General features: G+C 44.0%; 1 protein-coding gene across 1 annotated transcript in view; it reads left to right on the top strand.

The window, feature by feature from the left end:
* The window catches only part of PEX6 (peroxisomal biogenesis factor 6), a 314,233-nt gene extending 294,303 nt beyond the window's left edge, over nucleotides 1-19,930 (top strand). The window contains exons 18-19 of the mRNA XM_030195683.1: nucleotides 8,626-8,765; nucleotides 18,863-19,930. Coding sequence (XP_030051543.1) covers nucleotides 8,626-8,765; nucleotides 18,863-18,999 — 277 coding nt within the window. The 3' untranslated portion in view covers nucleotides 19,000-19,930. The remainder of the gene's footprint in view (nucleotides 1-8,625; nucleotides 8,766-18,862) is intronic.
* The last annotated feature ends 2,723 nt before the right edge of the window (nucleotides 19,931-22,653 follow it).

Below are 22,653 nucleotides of genomic sequence, written 5' to 3'. Positions count from 1 at the left end.
ACCGTTCACCCTCTGTTCAGGAGGTGTCGATGCGCTCCACCTTGGACAGCCCGGAACAGCCTCCACGCCCGGAACAGACTCTGACTTCGACTCCTGCATCGGCTTCCATGTCTTTCTCCACAGCCGCCCTGCACGAGAGTCTCCGGGCCGTTCTCCCAGAGATCCTGGGAGAGCTGTTGCGCCCTTCCCCTCCGGTACCGGGGGTGCTTGCGCCTCCGGTACCGTCGAGTGAGGTGCCGGCTGGCCCCTTGCCCGGGGTGAGGTCTCCGACATCGGTGCCGCTTGCGGTACCGACTGCAGTCGCCTCCCAGGAAGGCTCCCCGACAACGTCGGCGGAGGGAGCTTCACCGGTGCGGGCGAGGGAGTCTACCTCTCGACGCTCCCACCGTGGCCGTGGTTCCACGGAGTCGAGCCAGGCACGGCTTCAGACACAGGTTCGTGAACTTGTGTCTGATACCGATGGTGAGGCCTCGTGGGAGGAGGAAGAGGACATCAGATATTTCTCTGACGAGGAGTCTGATGGCCTGCCTTCTGATCCCACTCCCTCTCCTGAAAGGCAGCTTTCTCCTCCCGAGAGTCTGTCTTTTGCGGCCTTTGTCCGGGAGATGTCTACGGCCATCCCCTTCCCGGTGGTTGTGGAGGACGAGCCCAGGGCTGAAATGTTTGAGCTCCTGGACTATCCTTCTCCACCTAAGGAATCGTCCACAGTACCCATGCATCATGTCCTAAAAAAGACATTGCTGGCGAACTGGACCAAGCCTTTAACTAATCCCCACATTCCCAAGAAGATCGAGTCCCAGTACCGGATCCATGGGGACCCAGAGCTGATGTGCACTCAGTTGCCTTACGACTCTGGAGTTGTGGATTTGGCCCTAAAGAAGGCTAAGAGTTCTAGGGAGCATGCTTCGGCGCCCCCGGGCAAAGACTCTAGAACCTTAGACTGCTTTGGGAGGAAGGCCTACCATTCCTCTATGCTCGAGGCCAAAATTCAGTCTTACCAGCTCTACACGAGCATACACATGCGGAAAAATGTGCGGCAGTTGGCGGGCTTGGTGGACAAGCTCCCTCCTGAGCAAGCCAAGCCATTTCAGGAGGTGGTCAGGCAGCTGAAGGCGTGCAGAAAATTCCTGGCCAGAGGGGTGTATGACACATTTGATGTTGCGTCCAGGGCCGCTGCTCAAGGTGTGGTGATGGGCAGACTCTCATGGCTGCGTGCCTCCGACCTGGAGAATAGGATCCAGCAGCGGATTGCGGACTCGCCTTGCCGTGCGGACAATATTTTTGGAGAGAAGGTCGAACAGGTGGTAGAGCAGCTCCACCAGCGGGATACCGCTTTCGACAAATTCTCCCGCCAGCAGCCTTCAGCTTCTACCTCCACAAGTAGACGTTTTTATGGGGGAAGGAAGACTGTTCCCTACTCTTCTGGCAAGCGTAGGTACAATCGTCCTTCTCGACAGCCTGCAGCTCAGGCTAAGCCCCAGCGCGCTTGCTCTCGTCAGCAGCGTGCGCCTCAGCAAGGCCCCTTGGCTCCCCAGCAAAAGCAAAGGACAAGGTTTTGACTGGCTCCAGCAGAGCATAGCCGCCATCCAAGTATCAGTGCCGGGCGATCTACAGGTCGGAGGGAGGTTGAAAGTTTTTCACCAAAGGTGGCCTCTCATAACCTCCGATCAGTGGGTTCTTCAAATAGTCCGGCAAGGATACACCCTCAATTTGGCCTCAAAACCTCCAAATTGTCCACCGGGAGCTCAGTCTTACAGCTTCCAGCACAAGCAGGTACTTGCAGAGGAACTCTCCACCCTTCTCAGCGCCAATGCGGTCGAGCCCGTGCCATCCGAGCAAGAAGGGCTGGGATTCTATTCCAGGTACTTCCTTGTGGAAAAGAAAACAGGGGGGATGCGTCCCATCCTAGACCTAAGGGCCCTCAACAAATATCTGGTCAAGGAAAAGTTCAGGATGCTTTCCCTGGGCACCCTTCTCCCCATGATTCAGGAAAACGATTGGCTATGCTCTCTGGACTTGAAGGACGCCTACACGCACCTCCCGATACTGCCAGCTCACAGACAGTATCTGCGATTTCAGCTGGGCACACGTCACTTCCAGTACTGTGTGCTACACTTTGGGCTCGCCTCTGCGCCCAGAGTGTTCACGAAGTGCTTGGCTGTAGTAGCAGCGGCACTTCGCAGGCTGGGGGTACACGTGTTCCCATATCTCGACGATTGGCTGGTGAAGAACACATCCGAGGCAGGAGCTCTACAGTCCATGCAGATGACTATTCGCCTCCTGGAGCTACTGGGGTTTGTGATAAATTATCCAAAGTCCCACCTTCTCCCAGTACAGAGACTCAAATTCATAGGAGCTCTGCTGGATTCTTGGACGGCTCGTGCCTATCTCCCAGAGGCGAGAGCCAACAACTTGTTGTCCCTCGTCTCGCGGGTGCGAGCGTCCCAGCAGATCACAGCTCTGCAGATGTTGAGATTGCTGGGCCACATGGCCTCCACAGTTCATGTGACTCCCATGGCCCGCCTTCACATGAGATCTGCTCAATGGACCCTATCTTCCCAGTGGTTTCAGGCTGCTGGGGATCTAGAAGACGTGATCCACCTGTCCATGAGTTTTCTCAAATCCCTGTATTGGTGGACGATTTGGTCCAATTTGACTCTGGGACGTCCTTTCCAAATTCCTCAGCCACAAAAAGTGCTGACTACGGATGCGTCTCTCCTGGGGTGGGGAGCTCATGTCGATGGGCTTCACACCCAGGGAAGCTGGTCCTTCCAGGAACGCGATCTGCAGATCAATCTCCTGGAGTTACGAGCGGTCTGGAATGCTCTGAAGGCTTTCCGAGATCGGCTGTCCCACCAAATTATCCAAATTCAGACAGACAACCAGGTTGCCATGTATTACATCAACAAGCAGGGGGGCACCGGATCTCGCCCCCTGTGTCAGGAAGCCGTCAGCATGTGGCTTTGGGCTCGCCATCAGGGCATGGTGCTCCAAGCCACTTATCTGGCAGGCGTAAACAACAGTCTGGCCGACAGGTTGAGCAGGATTATGCAACCTCACAAGTGGTCGCTCAATTCCCGAGTAGTGCGACAGATCTTCCAGGTGTGGGGCACCCCCTTGGTAGATCTCTTTGCATCTCGAGCCAACCACAAAGTCTCTCAGTTCTGTTCCAGGCTTCAGACCCACGGCAGACTGGTATCGGATGCCTTCCTCCTGGACTGGGGGGGTCTGCTGTATGCTTATCCTCCCAATCCTCTGGTGGGGAAGACATTGTTGAAACTCAAGCAAGACCGAGGCACCATGATTCTGATTGCTCCTTTTTGGCCGCGTCAGATCTGGTTCCCTCTTCTTCTGGAATTGTCCTCCGAAGAACCGTGGAGATTGGAGTGTTTTCCGACCCTCATCACACAGGACGAAGGGGCGCTTCTGCATCCCAACCTCCGGTCTGTGGCTCTCACGGCCTGGATGTTGAGAGCGTAGACTTTGCCTCTTTGGGTCTGTCAGAGGGTGTCTCCCGCATCTTGCTTGCTTCCAGGAAAGATTCCACTAAGAGGAGTTACTTCTTTCTATGGAGGAGGTTTGCCGTCTGGTGTGACAGCAAGGCCCTAGATCCTCGTTTTTGTCCTACACAGACCCTGCTTGAATACCTTCTGCACTTGTCTGAGTCTGGTCTCAAGACCAACTCTGTAAGGGTTCACCTTAGTGCAATCAGTGCATACCATTACCGTGTGGAAGGTAAGCCGATCTCAGGACAGCCTTTAGTTGTTCGCTTCATGAGAGGTTTACTTTTGTCAAAGCCCCCTGTCAAACCTCCTACAGTGTCATGGGATCTCAATGTCGTTCTCACCCAGCTGATGAAACCTCCTTTTGAGCCACTGAACTCCTGCCATCTGAAGTACTTGACCTTTAAGGTCATTTTCTTGGTGGCAGTTACTTCAGCTCGTAGAGTCAGTGAGCTTCAGGCCCTGGTAGCCCAGGCCCCTTACACCAAATTTCATCATAACAGAGTAGTCCTCCGCACTCACCCTAAGGTCTTGCCAAAGGTTGTGTCTGAGTTCCATCTGAACCAGTCAATTGTCTTGCCAACATTCTTTCCCCGTCCTCATTCCTGCCCTGCTGAACGTTAGCTGCACACATTGGACTGCAAGAGAGCATTGGCCTTCTATCTGGAGCGGACACAGCCCAACAGACAGTCCGCCCAATTGTTTGTTTCTTTTGATCCCAACAGGAGGGGAGTGGCTGTGGGGAAACGCACCATATCCAATTGGCTAGCAGTTTGTATTTCCTTCACTTACGCCCAGGCTGGGCTGGCTCTTGAGGATCATGTCACGGCTCATAATGTTAGAGCCATGGCAGTGTCGGTAGCCCACTTGAAGTCAGCCACTATTGAAGAGATTTGCAAAGCTGCGACGTGGTCATCTGTCCACACATTCACATCTCATCACTGCCTGCAGCAGGATACCCGACGCGACAGTCGGTTCGGGCAGTCAGTGCTTCAGAATCTGTTCGGGGTTTAGGATCCAACTCCACCCCCCTAGGCCCATGTTTATTCTGTTCCAGGCTACACTCTGTTAGTTGGATAAATTGTTAGGTCAATCTCAAGTTATGTCCTCGCCGTTGCGAGGTCCAATTGACCATGTTTGTTGTTTTGAGTGAGCCTGGGGGCTAGGGATACCCCATCAGTGAGAACAAGCAGCCTGCTTGTCCTCGGAGAAAGCGAATGCTACATACCTGTAGAAGGTATTCTCCGAGGACAGCAGGCTGGCTGTTCTCACAAACCCGCCCGCCTCCCCTTTGGAGTTGTGTCTTCCCTTGTCTTTGTCTTGCTACATACGGGACTGACGAACACGAGTCGGTTCGGGCGGGAAGATGGCCGTGCATGGGCGCGCGAGGACTAGCAAAGGACTTTGCTAGTGAAGTTTCCGATTGGAGGGGCTGCCGTGGACGTCACCCATCAGTGAGAACAATTAGCCTGCTGTCCTCGGAGAATACCTTCTACAGGTATGTAGCATTCGCTTTAGAAAAGGTACAGAGAAGGGCAACGAAAATGATAAAGGGGATGGACGACTTCCCTATGAGGAAAGGCTGAAGCATCTAGGGCTCTTCAGCTTGGCTAAGAGACGGCTGAGGGGAGGTATGATAGAGGTCTATAAAATAATGAGTGGAGTGGAACGGGTAGTATTGTACTGTTTTGGAATCTTGAAAGGTACTTGTAACCTGGATTGGCCACTGTTGGAAACAGAATGCTGGGTTTGATGGATCTTCAATCTGTCCCAGTATGGCAACTCTTATGTTCTCACACTAACACTAGAATGTAAACCGGACTACTAAACCCTGGAAAAGGGGATGTTGGCAGTATACGAGAATTGATTTGAATTGAATTAAACTTGACACCTTGGGGATCTGGAAACACTAAAGTATGGAAATGAGCAGATCGAAAAGCCCTACCAATAGACAAGAGAATCAGATACTTAGAAAGACAAACTGAATTTTGTCCCACTAAAGGTTTAAAAACCATACTGGCTATTTTGAACCTTATGCATGAGGAAACCAGAAGCCAGTGTAACTTTTTAAAAAGAGGAGATACACTCTCAAATTTATTAATTCTAAAAGTCAGTCTAGTAGCTGTATTCTGAAGAAGCTGCAATCTTCGTATAGCTTTGTATTCGAGATTCGGCAGAAGAACAGCCTGGGCTATACTTCTGAAGCTTTCAACACTGAGGCTGGATCGTATCACTGTAAGCTGATGCAAGTGAAAATTAAGCTTTTTCACGAGGCCTGTAATTTATTTGTCAAAGGACAATCTCAAATATAGAATTATGCCCAGGACCTTAAACCTATTTGTAAGTGGTCAAGTTTCACCTGTAGCAAGTTGTAAAAATGTTTGAGACAAAAAAACCATAATTCCCAAACAAACAATATTAATCTTCTGCCTATTCAACTTGAGTCAATCATAGAGATACTTTTCATTTCTACTGCTGGACACACAAAAAAATCATCCTCATAAGCAGAGTTCCAAGTGGCATTATGTAAACATTAAATAGCAGAGGGAATAAAGGTGAGCCCCCCTGAGGGTCACCGTGCCAGGTGACCAAGAATCAGAAAAGGCACCATTTTTATGAACCACACATACTTCCTCATGTATTCTCATTATTCACATTGAGCCCGCAAAGAGGTGGGAAAATGTGGGATACAAATGCAACAAATAAAATAAATGTACTCTTAATCAAAAACTATCCGAACCATTTTATTACTTGTCGATTCTGCAAGTCTATGAAGCAATAAAAAATGATCAATGGTGTCAAAAGCTGCAGTAATGTCAAACTGCAAAATAGCAACTTGACCACCTCTACTCAATATGCCCTTTACCTCCGATGTTAAAGTAAGAAGCAAGGTTTCTGTACTATGTAAAGGACAGAAAGCGTGTTGAGTGAAATGTAAACAGTTATTAGCAAAGATGAATTCCTGAAATTGTTGATATACCAGAAACTCCATGAGTTTAGCAGCCCAAGGGATACGCACAACTGAACAGTAATTATCCACTAAAGATAAATCTTCACTAGTATATTTAGGAATAGGGGTAAGAATTATACCAGAAATAGAATCAAAATGGGAACCATCCTGTGAAAGTGATCTCAGTAGTACTGTTAACCAAGTTACCAGATTCATAGGAATCAATGTCAACAAATATGATGGGCAGTTATCCAACTTGCAAGACTTCTAGAACAAAGCAAAAATGCCTGGAGCTAAAAGTTAGATGTTTTGGTTTAGACCTGTTTCAATCACAACCATGTCAGAAAAAGGTGCCCTAAATGACCACTGCAGAGATTAAGGTGTGACCCCCTTCCCACCCCCTAAAGATGTGAAAGAAACAGTACATACCAGGGGCGTAACCAGACCTCGCAGTGGGAGGGGGACAGAGGTGGGGGGGGGGGGCACATTTTGGTCTGCTGCCTCACCACCCTGCTGCTCCCCACCCACTGCCGCAGCAAATACCTTGGCTGGTGGGGGTCCCCAACCTTCGCCATTTGAAGCCTTGTCCAGCGCCAGTGTCTGGCACCGCCACGTTGCCTGCCCTGCTCTCTCGTCCCCTCACATCCTGCATACTCCTTTTAATGAAATTGAGCATACCAGACGTGAGGGGAAGACAGAGCAGGGCAGGCAATGCGGCAGCGCTGGAGACAGGTGCTGGACAAGGCTTATGCTTGTGGGGCTTGGGGACCCCCGCCAGCAAAACCAGGGGCCCAGAGGAAATTTTTTTTTTTTTTTTTTTTTGGGGGGGGGGGGGGGGGCAGGTCCCCACAGCCCCATGTAGCTATGCTACTGGTACATACCAGCCTCTATGACAGCTTCAGATGTTATGGCCAGTCCTAGTAGAGTAGCAGGCAGGTCCCTGGAGTAGCTTAGTGGTTGATGCAGTGCACTGTAAAGAAGGGGATCCAGGCCCATTTCCCACTCTTCACTGGTACACTTGTGGTGGAAAGTGTGAGCAAAGAATTTATTTACATTTAAGAAATTACTATTTATAAGAATAATGTATCAAACAGTGGACTAACACGGCTACCACACTCCTCTACTTAAGAATAATGTACAAACACATAAATAAATACAGAAATACCTAGGCTATGAACATGTTGGTATATTACAGAATAAAAGTAAAATATGTACTGAACTAAGCAGATGTTGGTTAGAACAAGTAAACACAGCTCCCTATGGCACAAAATTAGACCATCAATTCATTACCCAAGGGAAAGTAATTACAGAGCTTGACTTAGGACATTCATGATAAAACCAGTCTCACCCGTTCAGTGAAGATCAATGAGGCGGTGGTGTCATGACAGATAAGATAACATGAGGTTATTGATGTCTGTGATAGGCTGAGTTGATGCCTTTTATATCATTCTTATAACAGCACTGTTGCTGATATTTTGATAACATTGTGCTAGATGTTTGGTTGTCTACTATATGTTCTAAGAACATTTTTCAGCATCACTCTTGTTGCTTTTCTTGGAGTTCTGGGCTCTAATAATGATGTGGGTAATTTTCAAATGAATCCCTACAAGTAAAGGGGTTTACCCATTCACCACTCTCCTTTCAAAACTTGCCTTCTCCCATGGGGGAAATCAGTGGGATGTGGCACTTCATTTAAAGTTTGTGCTGGGATTTAATTTTAAAATCCTCACACTGCCACCTTCCTTGCGTTCTCTGAACACTTTTATTCCTGCAGTAGTTGAATAGAGAAGCCTTCCTGTGTCACCAGCAGCCAAGCCATTTTTGCAAGAGTAACGCAGCTTGCAGCCTGCTGAAAACTACCCTGAAGATAAGATAACAAAAAATATAAAAATGTTAAGATTTCTTTGCAGCAGGTCCTTTGCTGCCCTGTCATATTTCTGAGTACAGCTGTATTTTTACCTAGCCAAGCCTACTGTAATGTGACTGACCTTTGCCATACTAGTAACATGGAGTCCCTGCTTTCCTGTGAAAATGAATAGTGTAACCTTACAAGTTCTAACAGTATACCACATAATATAGCAGCATGTACCCTCTTTTCTTTTCTTTTCTTTTCTTTTTTTTTTTTTCTGATGCTTCTGCTGTTACCTCTGGGCTTTTCCATTTTGACTTTAGGTTTAAACTGGATCCATTTGTGAATCTTTCATGCATCATTGAAAAATGCCCTCAGCAGCTGACAGGGGCAGATCTGTATGCACTGTGTTCTGATGCTATGATGTCTGCTATTAAGAGAAAAGTGAAAAGCCTAGAACAAGGTGAGTGTGATCATTATTTTCCCCCATCTTCAGTATGATGTAAAGGAAAAATGTTCTACTCAATGTGGAAACTCAAACGAATAAAACCTTTCTTCCCGAGGGGTACCTTTCATAAACCAACTGCAACGGAATCTATGCGGGATGTAAAGAACAACTCACAAAAAAACTCCAGACTGCCCAAAACACAGCAGCCAGACTGATATATGGTAAAACACGATTCAAAAGCGCTAAACCCTTTCGAGAAAAGCTGCACTGGCTCCCAATCAAAGAATGGATCATCTTCAAAATATGCACATTGGTCCACAAAATTATCTACGGTGTAGTCCCAGGATACATGACAGACCTAATAATAGATCTACCAACTAGAAACAGACTCGGATCAGCACAACCATACCTAAACCTACATTACCCCAACTGCAAAGGGCTAAAACACAAAACAACTTATGCATCTAGCTTCTCCTACATAAGTGCACAACTATGGAATGGACTCCCATATGCAGTGAAAACAGTACATGACCACCTAAATTTCAGGAAGTCATTAAAAACCCACCTCTTCAAAAAAAAGCTTATCCCAACGATCCAACAAAAATCCTTACACCCAGCAACACAACATAATCAAAGATCGTACTGGACAATTTACTATCCTCTTTCCCCTCGACCTATGACGCCTGATTCACCTCTATCTCATTTGACCACAACACAATCTTGTATTTATCAACCGAAATGGCAAACGCCTTTACGGTACTTTGTAAGCCACATTGAGTCTGCAAATAGGTGGGAAAATGTTGGGTGTAAATGTAACAAATGAATATTTGTTCACTCAACCCCCTGCCCCTGTAAAGTGAAAAAGGTGGTCTCCCCACTCCTTCCAGCAAGAGGTCTTATGAACTGTATTATGATACTGTGTTTTCCCATCAGTGTCCCAAAAGGAAGGGTGTGGTAGAAATCCCTAACACCCATATAGGCCTGGGAAAGAGACCAACAGGCCAAAGGTGAGGTTTGGAAAGTCAATAAAGCAAAGTGTTGTCAAACCAAATAGCCTGTGCAACATTAAGGGCTGCAGGTTGGTCAATATCACCAATGATATAGCATGAGAGATGCAAGAAAGACCATGTATTTATTTATTTATTTACCGCCTTATTGAAGGAATTCACTCAAGGTGGTGTACGGTAAGAAATTAGTCATCCTGTATGACGAGAGGTGCGGTAGCCGTGTTAGTCCACTTTTAAAGGTAATCAATAAAAACAAAATAAAACATGGAAAAGAAAATAAGATGATACCTTTTTTATTGGACATAACTTAATACATTTCTTGATTAGCTTTCAAAGGTTGCCCTTCTTTGTCAGATCAGAAATAAGCAAATGCTGGTAGATGACAGTATATATAAGTGAAACATCAAAGCATTCCAGTGACAGTCTAACAGGATGGGAGTGGATAGGTGAGAGGGAGATATGCATGGAGGCAGGAGGGTGACAAACAAAGCAGTACATTTCTATGGTTTATAATGAGCAATTCGATATGTCTAGTGCTTTCGACCTACTGGACCATGAGATATTTATTTATTTATTGCATTTGTATCCCACATTTTCCCACCTGTTTGCGGGTTCAGTGTGGCTTACAATACATTGTGAGTCATGGAATTACATTGGTTACAATATGGTTATGGGTTATATAGAGAGGAGTTATGGGAAGACAGTCGAAGTCAAACATATTTTGGGGAAACAAGTCAAAGTCAAACATAGTTTGGGAGTGGAACAGTAGAATGTAACAATGGGGAAGTGATCGGCGATAGAACAATGGCGAGAGAACATTAGGGTTTAACAGTTCCATTTGTGGGTAGAGTTTTAAGTGTGGTGAGAGTAAGGGGAAGAGAGATCAGAAGAGAGTGTATTGCCCTATCTCTGTTATTGCGGGACATTCTGGGCTACTATGGAATAGGTGGCTCTGGGAACTTTCCACAGCCAAGCATGAAGTTAATATGTAGTGTTAAATCTGCGAGGGAGCAAGTAAGTCGGGCAAATATCTAGTTTGCAAAACTTCCTGGAGAATCTGCGGAGCTCCTGCTTGACTGAATCCTCGGAAAGGGGTTTGAAGTCTGAGAGAGAGCGGTCAGCTGGGTGTTCTACTGTACCCGGATCCAGGCCATTGATGAAATCACGCTAGAATTTTTCTGAGGTAAGGAACTCTGTAACGTTTCAATTTTTTCCTTGAAATATTTGGCCAGGCTAGCAGCAGATGGGATGTCTGTACTGGATGATGTGAGCGCAGTGGTATCCATTAGTTTGTGAACAAAATGGAAGAGTTTTTTCGTGTCTTTGTAGTCCGGCCCAATTTTGGTTTTGTAGTAGAGTTTTCTAGCTCACCTAAGTGCATATTTGTACGTTCTCTGCGACTGCTTCCATGCAGTGAGATGATGAGTGTCCTGACGCTTTCTCCATGCCCGTTCAAGTCTTCTGGTACTTCGGTATTTTGGCCATGTTTTCACTCTGTCTACATCAGGAAGGTCTTTAAGATCAGATTTCTCAAAATGACTAAGTTTGCAATTGGTGTCGATTTGTAGTAGTAGTAGTAGTTTTCTTGGGTTTCTGCTTTTTCTATACAGGAACGTTAATGTGGAATGCCTTGCCAGGGCAGCTTTGCTTAACTACTAGTTTCCAGCAATTTAAGAAAGTATTAAAATCACAGCTTTTTGTTAAAGCATACTTTTGATATAGTGCAGTTTTGGAAGTTATGACATCAGCACCTTATGTTGGATTATTTTAGTAGTATTTTATATTATAATTCTGTTACTAACATATAAAATATTATATAACTAACTAACTAACATTTTTTATAGCGCTACTAGGGTTACGCAGCGCTGTACAATTTAAACATAGAAGGACAGTCCCTGCTCAAAGAGCTTACAATCTAATATAATATTTTGTTTTACTTTGGTATGTATGTTTTTATGAAAACTGCCTAGTTTATAGGCGGGTTAGAAGTGTTTAAAATAAATAAATACATAAAGATCTAATTTTTCTAAGGAAATGTTTAGATTGATAGCCCAGACTTTGATACTGTCCCAGGTAGACTATTGTAATATAGGCTGTAGAGATAAGCTAATTAAGAAAATTGTCTGATTTATAAGGTACCAAAGTTTGAGAGAATCGCCCTATTGCTTGTACATTTACATTGGTTGCCTATGCAGGCACGTGTAATATTTAAGTTATCTTCCTTAGTTTTTCTGACCTTTCATGGTTTGGCGCCCTTTTATGTAGCCTCCTTATCCATTTATCTGTTAGGCACTCTAGTTCAAACTCGCTGCTTCATTTCCCTAACCCTAAGAGAATTAAATACAAGAACTATCATGGTAGTACCTGCGCATATCTTCCCTGCAATATCGGAGGTCAAGCTGATTGTGTTAAATTTAGGAAGATGTTAAAATCTTTATTCAGAAAATAGCTGTCCCAGTAATTGCTGAGCGCTATGTTTGGTCATTGTTTTAATTATGTGCTTTGATATGAGATGAAAATGTAACTTATTCCTGGGAATGCCCAGTCTCTTCATTATGTAAGCCACACTGATCTGATGAGGTACATGTGGGGTTTAAGTGTCCTGTAATGTAATGTTCAGGAAGGCATTGATGAGATAACTAGATGCTCGATATAAACTGAAGTTGAATACTAACAAGACAAAGTTTCTCAGTTTGACTTCACCATTCAGGGAACCCCCAAGTTCTCTATTATTAATCTCGGGTATTTCATTTGTTAGGCATAATTGTGGATAGTCATTTAACCGTGAAGAACCAAATTAAGTTACTTACCAGTAGAGTTTTTGTCAAACTGAGGCAGTTGCAGCATATAAAATGTTATAAATCAAGAATACTTTCAAATTGTGGTACAGGCACTAGAGCTATCTCAGCTTGACTAGTGCAATTCACTCTACCTGGGCTATTCTAAATCATCTTTTTGGCGTTTGCAAGTTTTGTAGAATACAGCAGCCAAGCTGATCTTTGGTAAACGGAAATCTGACCATCTTACACCCCTAGAGCCTGCATTGGCTCCCAAATGGAGGGCCTGCTGCCAATTCAAATTATGCTCTTTAGTGCACAGAATACTTTATGGTTCTGACCCTGAATACTTGATTAGTTTGTTAATCTTTGGAACAACAGATCATCCACTTAAGTCAAGGGATAATGGTCTGGTACAGTTCCCTACTTTGAAAAAAGTAAAGTACAAATCCATCTGTGCAGCGGGATTTGCTTATAGCTCTGCTCTGTGTTGAAACTCCTTCCTTTTGAACGGAGATTGACTGCAGGTTACCTGGACTTTTGTAAGCTGTTAAAGACCCATCTTTTTTCATTGTATTTATCTGATGGAGGAGATACTTAAATTTTGGTATATCGGATATTTTACTTTTTTTTTATTAGGAGTTATGTTACTTTAATGTAAGTTTTGCATAATGTTACTTCCTAGGGTTGGCCTAGCTTTTCACATATCGTAATCTATACTGATCCAATTGTAAGTTTTAATAAGCATAAACTTAAGGTTCAAAGCGGATTACAATTTTATGTAGTAATACAAAAATAAGAGAATATATTCAAAAAGGAAGGAAATCACAATAAATATTTCTTGAGTAGATAACTCTTTAGACATTTCTAGAAGGAGTAATAAGAATTTGAGGGGTCCTTTTACTAAGGTGCACTGAAAAATGGCTTGCGGTACTGTAGGCACAGGTTTTGGGCGCGCGTCGATCCATTTTTCAGTGCACCTATAAAAAAGGGCTTTTTAAAATTGTTGCTGAAAATGGATGTGCAGCAAAATCAAAATTGCCGTGTGTCCATTTTGGGTCTGAGACCTTACCGCAGGCCATTGACCTAGCAGTAAAGACTTGCGCAGTAACCGTGCCGTAATGACCTACGCATGTCAAGTGCCACTTGGCGCACATCCAATACCCGTGTCCGGATGCACACCAAGATTGAAATTACCACAAGAGCCATGCGGTAGCCTTTCGGTAACTCCATTTTGGTGCATATTGGGCGTGTGTAGATGCTTACGCAGCTTAGTAAAAGGGCCCCCAAGATTCTTAATTCCTTTGGTGAAGAACACCATACTTGAATGGCCTGGAGATGCCCACTGTAGATCTGGAACTATTAGGAAAGGAGAACAAAGTAATCAAGTATTATGGACTAGACTCGTCAAAAATTTTATGTATCACACATGCCAATTTAAAATTAATACGAGCCTGTAGAGGTAACCAGTGTAAGTGGATCAAAGCTGGAGTAGAAGTATTAAACTTTTTCAAATGAAAAATCAGTTATCTGCAGTATTTTAAAGTATCTGAAACTTAGCTGTAAGTGTAGAATATAAACTGTTGCAATAATCCAGATGAGTTATAATAAGTGCTTGAACAAGTAGAGAAAAGTGTTGTTCTGTAGACGGATCCTATGAAGTAGGTGCAGTTAAACAAAAAACAGTACTTACAATTTAATTTGACCTGTGCTTCAAAAGAACACCCAGAACCTTAGAAGTACGTTCCACCATTAGAAAATTATCATCTGTTAAATGCAGACCGTTCGTTTTCACGCTTCTCACCTCTTTCTGTAGATTCCGTTAAGCAGGAGTTCCACAGATTTTCCAGGAAATATTGCAAGCTGGATGTTTGCCCAGACTACTTACTCCAGTGTGCCCCTACCTGCTTTCTAACTGACTTGACGCTACATCTCAACTTCATGCTTGGTAATGGCAAGTTCCCTGTAAGCTATGGAAACATCTTACTTACCCCAGTACCCAAACATGCCAAGAAAAAAAGCAATGGCCTGTCGGAATTCAAACATGCGTGGGATATGCATAAAGGAGTCCTATGCAGTAGGAAGGGATCCTCAGAAGCTTAGCCGAAATTGGGTGACGGAGCAGGTGGGGGAAGAGAGGTTGGTGGTTGGGAGGCGAGGATAGTAGAGGGCAGACTTATACAGTCTGTGCCAGAGCCGGTGATGGGAGGCGGGACTGGTGGTTGGGAGGCGGGAAATACTGCTGGGCAGACTTACATAAGTACATAAGTAATGCCATACTGGGAAAAGACCAAGGGTCCATCGAGCCCAGCATCCTGTCCACGACAGCGGCCAATCCAGGCCAAGGGCACCTGGCAAGCTTCCCAAACGTACAAACATTCTATACGTGTTATTCCTGGAATTTTGGAGTTTTCCAAGTCCGTTTAGTAGCGGTTTATGGACTTGTCCTTTAGGAAACCGTCCAACCCCTTTTTAAACTCTGCTAAGCTAACCGCCTTCACCACTTTCTCCGGCAACGAATTCCAGAGTTTAATTACACGTTGGGTGAAGAAAAATTTTCTCCGATTTGTTTTAAATTTACTACACTGTAGTTTCATCGAATGCCCCCTAGTCCTAGTATTTTTGGAAAGCGTGAATAGAAGCTTCACATCCACCTGTTCCACTCCACTCATTATTTTATATACCTCTATCATGTCTCCCCTCAGCCGTCTCTTCTCCAAGCTGTATAGCCCTAGCCTCCTTAGTCTTTCTTCATAGGGAAGTCGTCCCATCCCCGCTTGTACGGTCTGTGCCCTGAAAAAGGCAGGTACAAATCAAGGTAAGGTATACACATATGAGTTTATCTTGTTGAGCAGACTGGATGGACCATGCAGGTCTTTTTCTGCCGTCATCTACTATGTTACTATGTATGTTACTATGTTAACTCATCGGGAACAAATTTGTCAGAATGACACACCCAAAGAAGGTTAGTCTTGTCCTTTTTATGCTTAAACCCATGAATCTTGCTATAATTCTCAATTATCGAAATACTATTAGACTAGATTGAGTGATAATTGGAATGTCATCTACAGAAATTAACAGAAACATATTGTCAGCATACAAGTAAAATTTCACATCAAGAGCAGCAAAACCATATTCAAATGAGTTCATATAAACATTGAATAATATAGGTGAAAGTGGAGATCCCTGAGGTACCCCATATTGAAGCATCCAATTCTGACAGCTCATCTTTCATTTCAACTTTATAATGTCTGTTGAATAAAAATTCACTGAACCATTTTAAGGCAACTTAAATAACATCATATAGTGAACTGTGTCTGAGAAGTTCTGAGAGAAGAGGACATCTCTGTGAGTAAGTGGTAGCCAGGCAGTAATGCCACTTTGGTGCATGCTGGATGCGCATAGCCCCTTACGTGCCTTTGTAAAAGGGTCTCTTAATAAATTAGGGCATAACAGTGGAACAAACTATACCCATCCTCTTATATCTATCTCTACGAACGTGTGAAGAAATCATAGGAATATAGAAAACATTTGCAGTATCTTGTCTAAAAATGCTTGACCCTCCCCACCATAGGTGGTATAACAGACATAAAATCCACCAGTGCATGTTGACTAAAACATAAACCAAAGCTAATATTGTAATAAATAAAACAGGTTATCAAACGTAAACGTCAAAACAAAGTTAACTTAATAGTAACAATTTTATGCCCACAAAGGGACACGCTAAGGGGCACTACGCCTCAAGGGTAGCGCACTTATGAGCTGAAACTTTAGGCTGGTACTGATGATAGTGTAGAAGAGGCAGGTTTAGCACCGCATCACTCAGGCTTCCCAGCATTCAGGTACAGTGTAGATTGCAAAAAGTTGTAGCAGCACTAAAAATGATGGACTGCATGAGATTCAGTCACAGATGAGACAGTGAATTGCAAGTATATGTTTGTTTTGTTGTTACGCTGTCTTTGAAGGTTGTTCAGTATAACAGTACAGTGCACTCCATTTAAGTGCATGTCAGATAAGCGCATGCTCTGTTTAGCTGCATGCCGTACTTCGGTCCCGTTTTTGGCGCCATCAATTTCTATGGGGACAAAGCTCGGTTTAGCACACCACTGATAAGAGCAAGATTCTCTTATATGCATGGTTTAAGACCGTTCCTCTACAGGAAAGAATCCGCATAATCGCGCGCATGGAATATGGAAGCCGATTGACGCATGACAACCAACGAGATTTCAGATTTACCGCCCCTTTAATTGCCACAGGCAGAATAAGCGAAAGAATGTTGTTAGAATGTACACTGGAGTTGTCGTCGCGCAACTGTAAGACTTTAACACTGGCTGAACGAATAGAAGTTCTTAAAAAATTAGAAAACAAACAGTCATGTTCTTCTTCGGTGGTTTTCTCAGGAGCAGACAGTTTCCTGTCAGTGGTCCGCTGCTTATGGAGAAAGTTAATCAGCTAGCTGAAAGTCTTGGACTAACTGAATTCAAAGCCACTGTTGGATGGTTGGAAAAATGGAAGAAGAGGAACAACATAAAATTCAAGAAACAGCATGGTGAGAAACAAGACGCTGATGGCTTTGGTGCTGAAAATTGGGTTGTTTCAGTTCTTTCTACCATCTTGAACTAGTTTGCACCTCGTGACATTTTCAATGCTGACAAAAACAGTCTCTACTGGCGAGCGATTCCTGATGGAACACTTGCATTCAAACAAGCCGAAACTACAGGAGGTAAAACGTTGGAAGGACTGACTGACAATCCTCCTTTGCTGCAATATGGATGGGAGTGAGAAGTTGGAACCACTCGTCATTGGAAAGAGCAAACAGCCCCTTTGCTTCAAGAATGTTAAGCGACTTCCTGTGTCATACAAGGCTAATGCAAATTCATGGATGACTGGGGAAATTTGGAAGCAGTGGCTAAAGAAGTTAGACACTAGTATGCGGGCACAAAAGCATCAGATTTTGTTGCTTTCTGATTATTGTGCTGCACACAGTGATGATATCAGACTGTCTAACGTCAAGGTGGTCTTCCTGCCACCAAACACTACCTCTCTGATCCAACCTATGGATCAGGGCATAATAGCCAATTTCAAACAACATTATCGGGCTCTTGTGCTGCGTTGTCTGATGAGCATTATGGATGACCAGACTGGCAAGGATAAACGTGCTGTTGAACTGGCTCGTAATCTATCACTGTTGGATTCCCTACATATGCAGAAACAAGCCTGGAATCATGTTACACAGGCAACCATTGTGAACTGCTACAAGCGGGCAAGCTTTGTCAGGGATATGGAGAGGGACGAATCAGATGCAGCTGTTGCAAACACGTCAGATGAACAGGCTATTGACATCCCAGCCTGTGTTACTGAAGAGGAGTTTCATCACTACGTAGCTGTTGATTACGATCTACAAACAGCTGATGACAGCACTGATGTCCAGATATGCGCCTACACGCAGGCAACGGCTGATGATGAAACAGATGATGAAATGAGCAGCGAGGCACATGCTGACGACATTCAACAACCTCCTGTCACTTTTGCAAGAGCACTGGAGAGTCTCAACACCATTCGGGCCTATCTGGAGGCCACTTGATGTCAGTGCTATGACAGTTTTTACTGTCTGGCAGACATAGCCTATGGAACTCACAGTCACAAGAGTGTACAGAGAGAAGGATTATGACTGATTACTTCAAGTAAGCCTAACGTCAGTTAACGGAGACTATATACTGTACATATAATAAACAGTACTGTACTTATGTTTATCAGGTGTCAAGCTTCTTTGGGTCACAACGGTTAAGTGCACGCTCCGGTTAACTGCATGTATTTCTTTGGTCCCAGACCCTTGCACTTAAGCGGATTGCACTGTATATGAAATCTTTTAAATAAATGAAGTGAATACTTTGGGAAAATTTTTAAGGTAGTTTTAGTAAAAGCAGCTTTAATATTTTCTTTATTCCCCTCACTTTTCTAGAGAGCTTTGTATGTGACTAAAAATGATCTTTTGTGAAAGCATCATAGTCCAATGTATTTCAGTGAGGCTCTGACGTACCTAGTTTACATAATATGGGAATAGGAAGCTTGCCAGGTGTCCTTGGCCTGGATTGGCCGCTGTCGTGGACAGGATGCTGGGCTCGATGGACCCTTGGTCTTTTCCCAATGTGGCATTACTTATTATGTACTTATTCGGTATCCTGTCTTTCTCAGTTTCTCCCTATTCCTATTGTCCCAGAGTTAGACTAACACTCAAATAACCTTACCTACTACTGCTCATATTTCTTTTAGACGAGGTAAATATAGCAAACTTCTTGACTTTTTTTCTGTGCTGTTTTTTTTTTAGGGCTGGACACGGAGAAGTCTGAACTTGTTATCAGCACAGAGGATTTCTTGCAAGCTGCAGCAAAGCTCCAACCTTCTCTCTCTGAGCAGGAATTGCTCCACTACAGGTTCCTGCACCAGAATTTAGCTGTAAGGTAGTATTTCCACCTACAGTCCCAGCAGCATCTGTCTACAGATCAGGTGACTTAACCAAAGCCGTATGGAAGGTGACAAGATGAGCCCAGGATAAGGACCCTGCTGATTGTAATATGATTTCTTTCATAATGACCCTGGCTGTCCAATGTGAAGAATACTTCATCCTGAGAATGCATCCTGCACCTGACATGTATGACTTTTCTGTATCTTACACAGTGTTTGCCTCCTCTCTTCTCACATACACACAAAACACACTTATTCCCCAGTTGGCTACAGCACCACACCCTAGGTAAGGACTATTCTGTCCTTGTCTTTTCTTGTGACCAAGGCTTCGCTCCTTGTTTCCTTTTTATTTTATTTTTTTTAATTAAAGATCTGCCTTTTTTTAATGCCTTCCTATTAACAAAACCATCTATTTTCCACCCTTTCCTTTTATCCTTGGAAAGCAGTATCCTGCACTACTGTGATGGGCAATGGTTTACGTCACCAACTCCACAGATACTGACTTACTCTATGAACAAATGCTCCCATCCATAACTCTAAACTGCACTTTGTTCCTCCCTCCTGTGGGTGGACAATCCTGCCTCTCTTCTAGCCAAGAACTCACTTTTACCCCATGTAACAGTAAGAAATGTCCTTCCTGTCACCATTGTTTTCCAAAACAAATTCACCCGTGCACTTACAGTGTGAAGGAAGGCCATGTTTCATTCTTAGTTTTTCGTTATAGGAGGAGGAGTACTTTTTGTTATACCTGCCTTACAATCTCTGTACTTTACATGTTTAAGAATGGAAATAAATTGATTTTATTTTCTACTCTTGGAACGTATCTCACTGGTTATCATTATTTGTTGACCTTGAACACTAACAGGGTTGCTCTACTAAGATGTTTTGCTCATTCTGGCTCTGTGGGGGAAAAGCTTAGTAAATTTGGCCCTGAAGAATCCTCCTCCCCCACCCCCTCATTAGATGCTGAAACTTGAAGGGTTTCAGGGTATAAGCCCTGGAATTTGTGGCTGTTGGATTTGGAGGGAGTCAGTGGGGGAATAAATCTAGTTTGTTTTTCCTTTGGCATGGTCTTCTATCTGTAGGATGTGGTATATATGTTTATTGTTTTAACTACTCTGAATTTGGTAAAGGACAAACTCGAAAATTACTGACCAGTCTCTAACATTGCTTTCTTGACAAAACGTATAGAACAGTCTGCATTCAACTCTGCTTAAAACTCACCTCTTCAATGCTGCCTTCGGCGCCTAACCGCTCGAGAAATATAAAATACCCCAATCTATCCACCCTATCAGATTAACTGTTCACTCGTCCTCTAGATTGTTCACTTGTCTTTAGATTGTTCTCTTGTCTTTTAGATTGTAAGCTCTTTGAGCAGGGACTATCCTTCTATGTTTGAATTGTACAGCGCTGCGTAACCCTAGTAGCGCTTTAGAAATGGTTGTTGTTGTTGTTGTTGATTGGTTAATTGAAAGTAATTGGCTAGACCCATGTCAGTCTGGCTTCAGACCTGGGTATGGAACAGAGTCAGTTCTTGTATCCCTTCTTGATCTGCCTCGATACTAGCGTTGCTGGATTTCTCAGCAGTCTTCAACACTGTGAATCATAATCTGATGCTTACAAGGCTGGCAGAAACCGCTATCAGTGGCTCAGTATTTGCATGGTTCAAATCCTATTTGTCAGACAGATAATTTTTGTTCAACAGCAGCACATCACCTTGGGTACAAGTGGAGGAGTAGCCTTGTGGTTAGTGCAGCGAACTTTGATCCTGGGGAACTGGGTTTGACTCCCACTCTAGCTCTTGTGACTCTGGGCAAGTCACTTAACCCTCCATTGCACCAGGTAGTTGCAAAAACCACAGAAAGGCAGTATGTGAAGTCATATTTCCATATTTGTCACAAAAAGGCTTAGTCACCCGCCTGGAGTTACCACACGGCCTCTTAGAGTGTCTATCCCCAGCACAGTTCAGGTCCGCTTGCACCTGCCGCTTGTGCTCTACACTAGCACCCTCCTCCCACCGACCAGGTCATAACCACCTCAGAATGAGTCAGCTCTCAAATTATCTTGTGATTTCTAGTTTAAAAGAACCGCACTCCCAGTGGTCCCACAGTTCCCAGAAAGCACTCACAGACCCAACACACAAACCACTAGGATTCTTTATCAGTCCAGACAAGCAGAGGCAATAAACTGAATAGGTCAGTAATCTGTATCAGCTTTAAGCATACATATGCACCACCTGGTGGCCATGATCTGGTGCAGGAAGTAATGGTGCTGGGGCTGTTTGATAACAGTGATCATAATATGATCAGATATGATATTTAACTTTCAAAAATGAGACTATGATAAAATGAGAAGAACAGTGAAAAAAAAACTTAGAGGAACAGCTGCGAAGGTCAAAAATTTGCATCCAGTGTGGATGCTGTTCAAAACTACTATCCTGGAAGCCCAGGCCAAATATATTCTGTGTATTAAAAAAGGAGGAAGGAAGACCAAACAGCCAGCATTGATAAAAAGTGAGGTGAAGGGAAGCTATTAGAGCTACTAGAAAATCCTTCAGAATATGGAAGAAGGATCCAACTGAAAATAAGGAATGGCAAGTCGAATGCAAAATGCTGATAAGTAAAGAGGGACTTCGAAAACATGATTGCATTGGAGGCAAAAACGCATAGTAAAAACATATTTTTAGGCATATTAAAAGCAAGAAGCCGGCAAAAGAATCGTTTGGACCGCTAGATGACTGGTGGTAAAAGGGGCACTCAGGGAAGACAAAGCCATAGCGGGGAGATTAAATGAATTCTTTGCTTATGTTTTCTTAGGAAGATTTGGGAGAGATACCGGTGCCAGAAATGGTATTCAAAGCTGACGAGTCAGAGAAACTGAATGAAATCTCTGTAAACCTGTAGGATGTAATGGAGCAATTTGACAAATTGAAGAGTAGCAAATCTTGACCAGATGACATTCATCCCAGAATAGTGATAGAACTGAAAAATTAACTTGCGGAGCTATTAGTAATATGTAATTTTTCTTTAAAATCGACATGGTACCAGAAAATTGGAGGGTGGCCAATGTAACGCCGATTTTTAAAAAAGGTTCTAAGGGTCACGTGATGCTATGGTGGAGAGAGGACGTGGGTGAGCTTCTCTCCGATACCTAACTGCTGTTTCAGGATCCTGACATAGAATCAGAACCCCTAACAGAGGGTACTTGAGTAAAGAAATCGACAATCAAAGAAATACGATAGCTGGAACGTCACGGAGTTGAAGTATGGCAGCAAAACCAGCACAAAAAGATAAACTTCGGGGCAAAGCAAACTAATACAAGATGGCGGCGTCTCCTCCCGAGATGGGCCTGTCGGTGTCTTCGGCTTGGATAAGGGGAGATTACAGCGGAGATGACCATGGTGATGGAAGAACTATTGGAACGTCGCCTCGCCCCGCTAGATAAGAAGTTGGACAATAAACTTGAGCAATTAAGCAGTAAACTGGAGGAGCTTACAAGAGGTAGAGGAAAAAATGTCCGTAGTGGAGGGACAACAAAAAGACTTAATGACTCAATTTAAAGTGATGGAAGCTAAAATAGAAGACCTGGAGAATCGATCCCGATGGAATAACATTTGCCTGGTTGGGCTCCCGGAGGCTATTGGAGGGCAACCGT

Source organism: Microcaecilia unicolor, chromosome 3, assembly GCF_901765095.1.
Source record: "Microcaecilia unicolor chromosome 3, aMicUni1.1, whole genome shotgun sequence".
Taxonomy (NCBI): Eukaryota; Metazoa; Chordata; class Amphibia; order Gymnophiona; family Siphonopidae; genus Microcaecilia; species Microcaecilia unicolor.
This window is presented reverse-complemented; position numbering and strand designations above follow the sequence as displayed.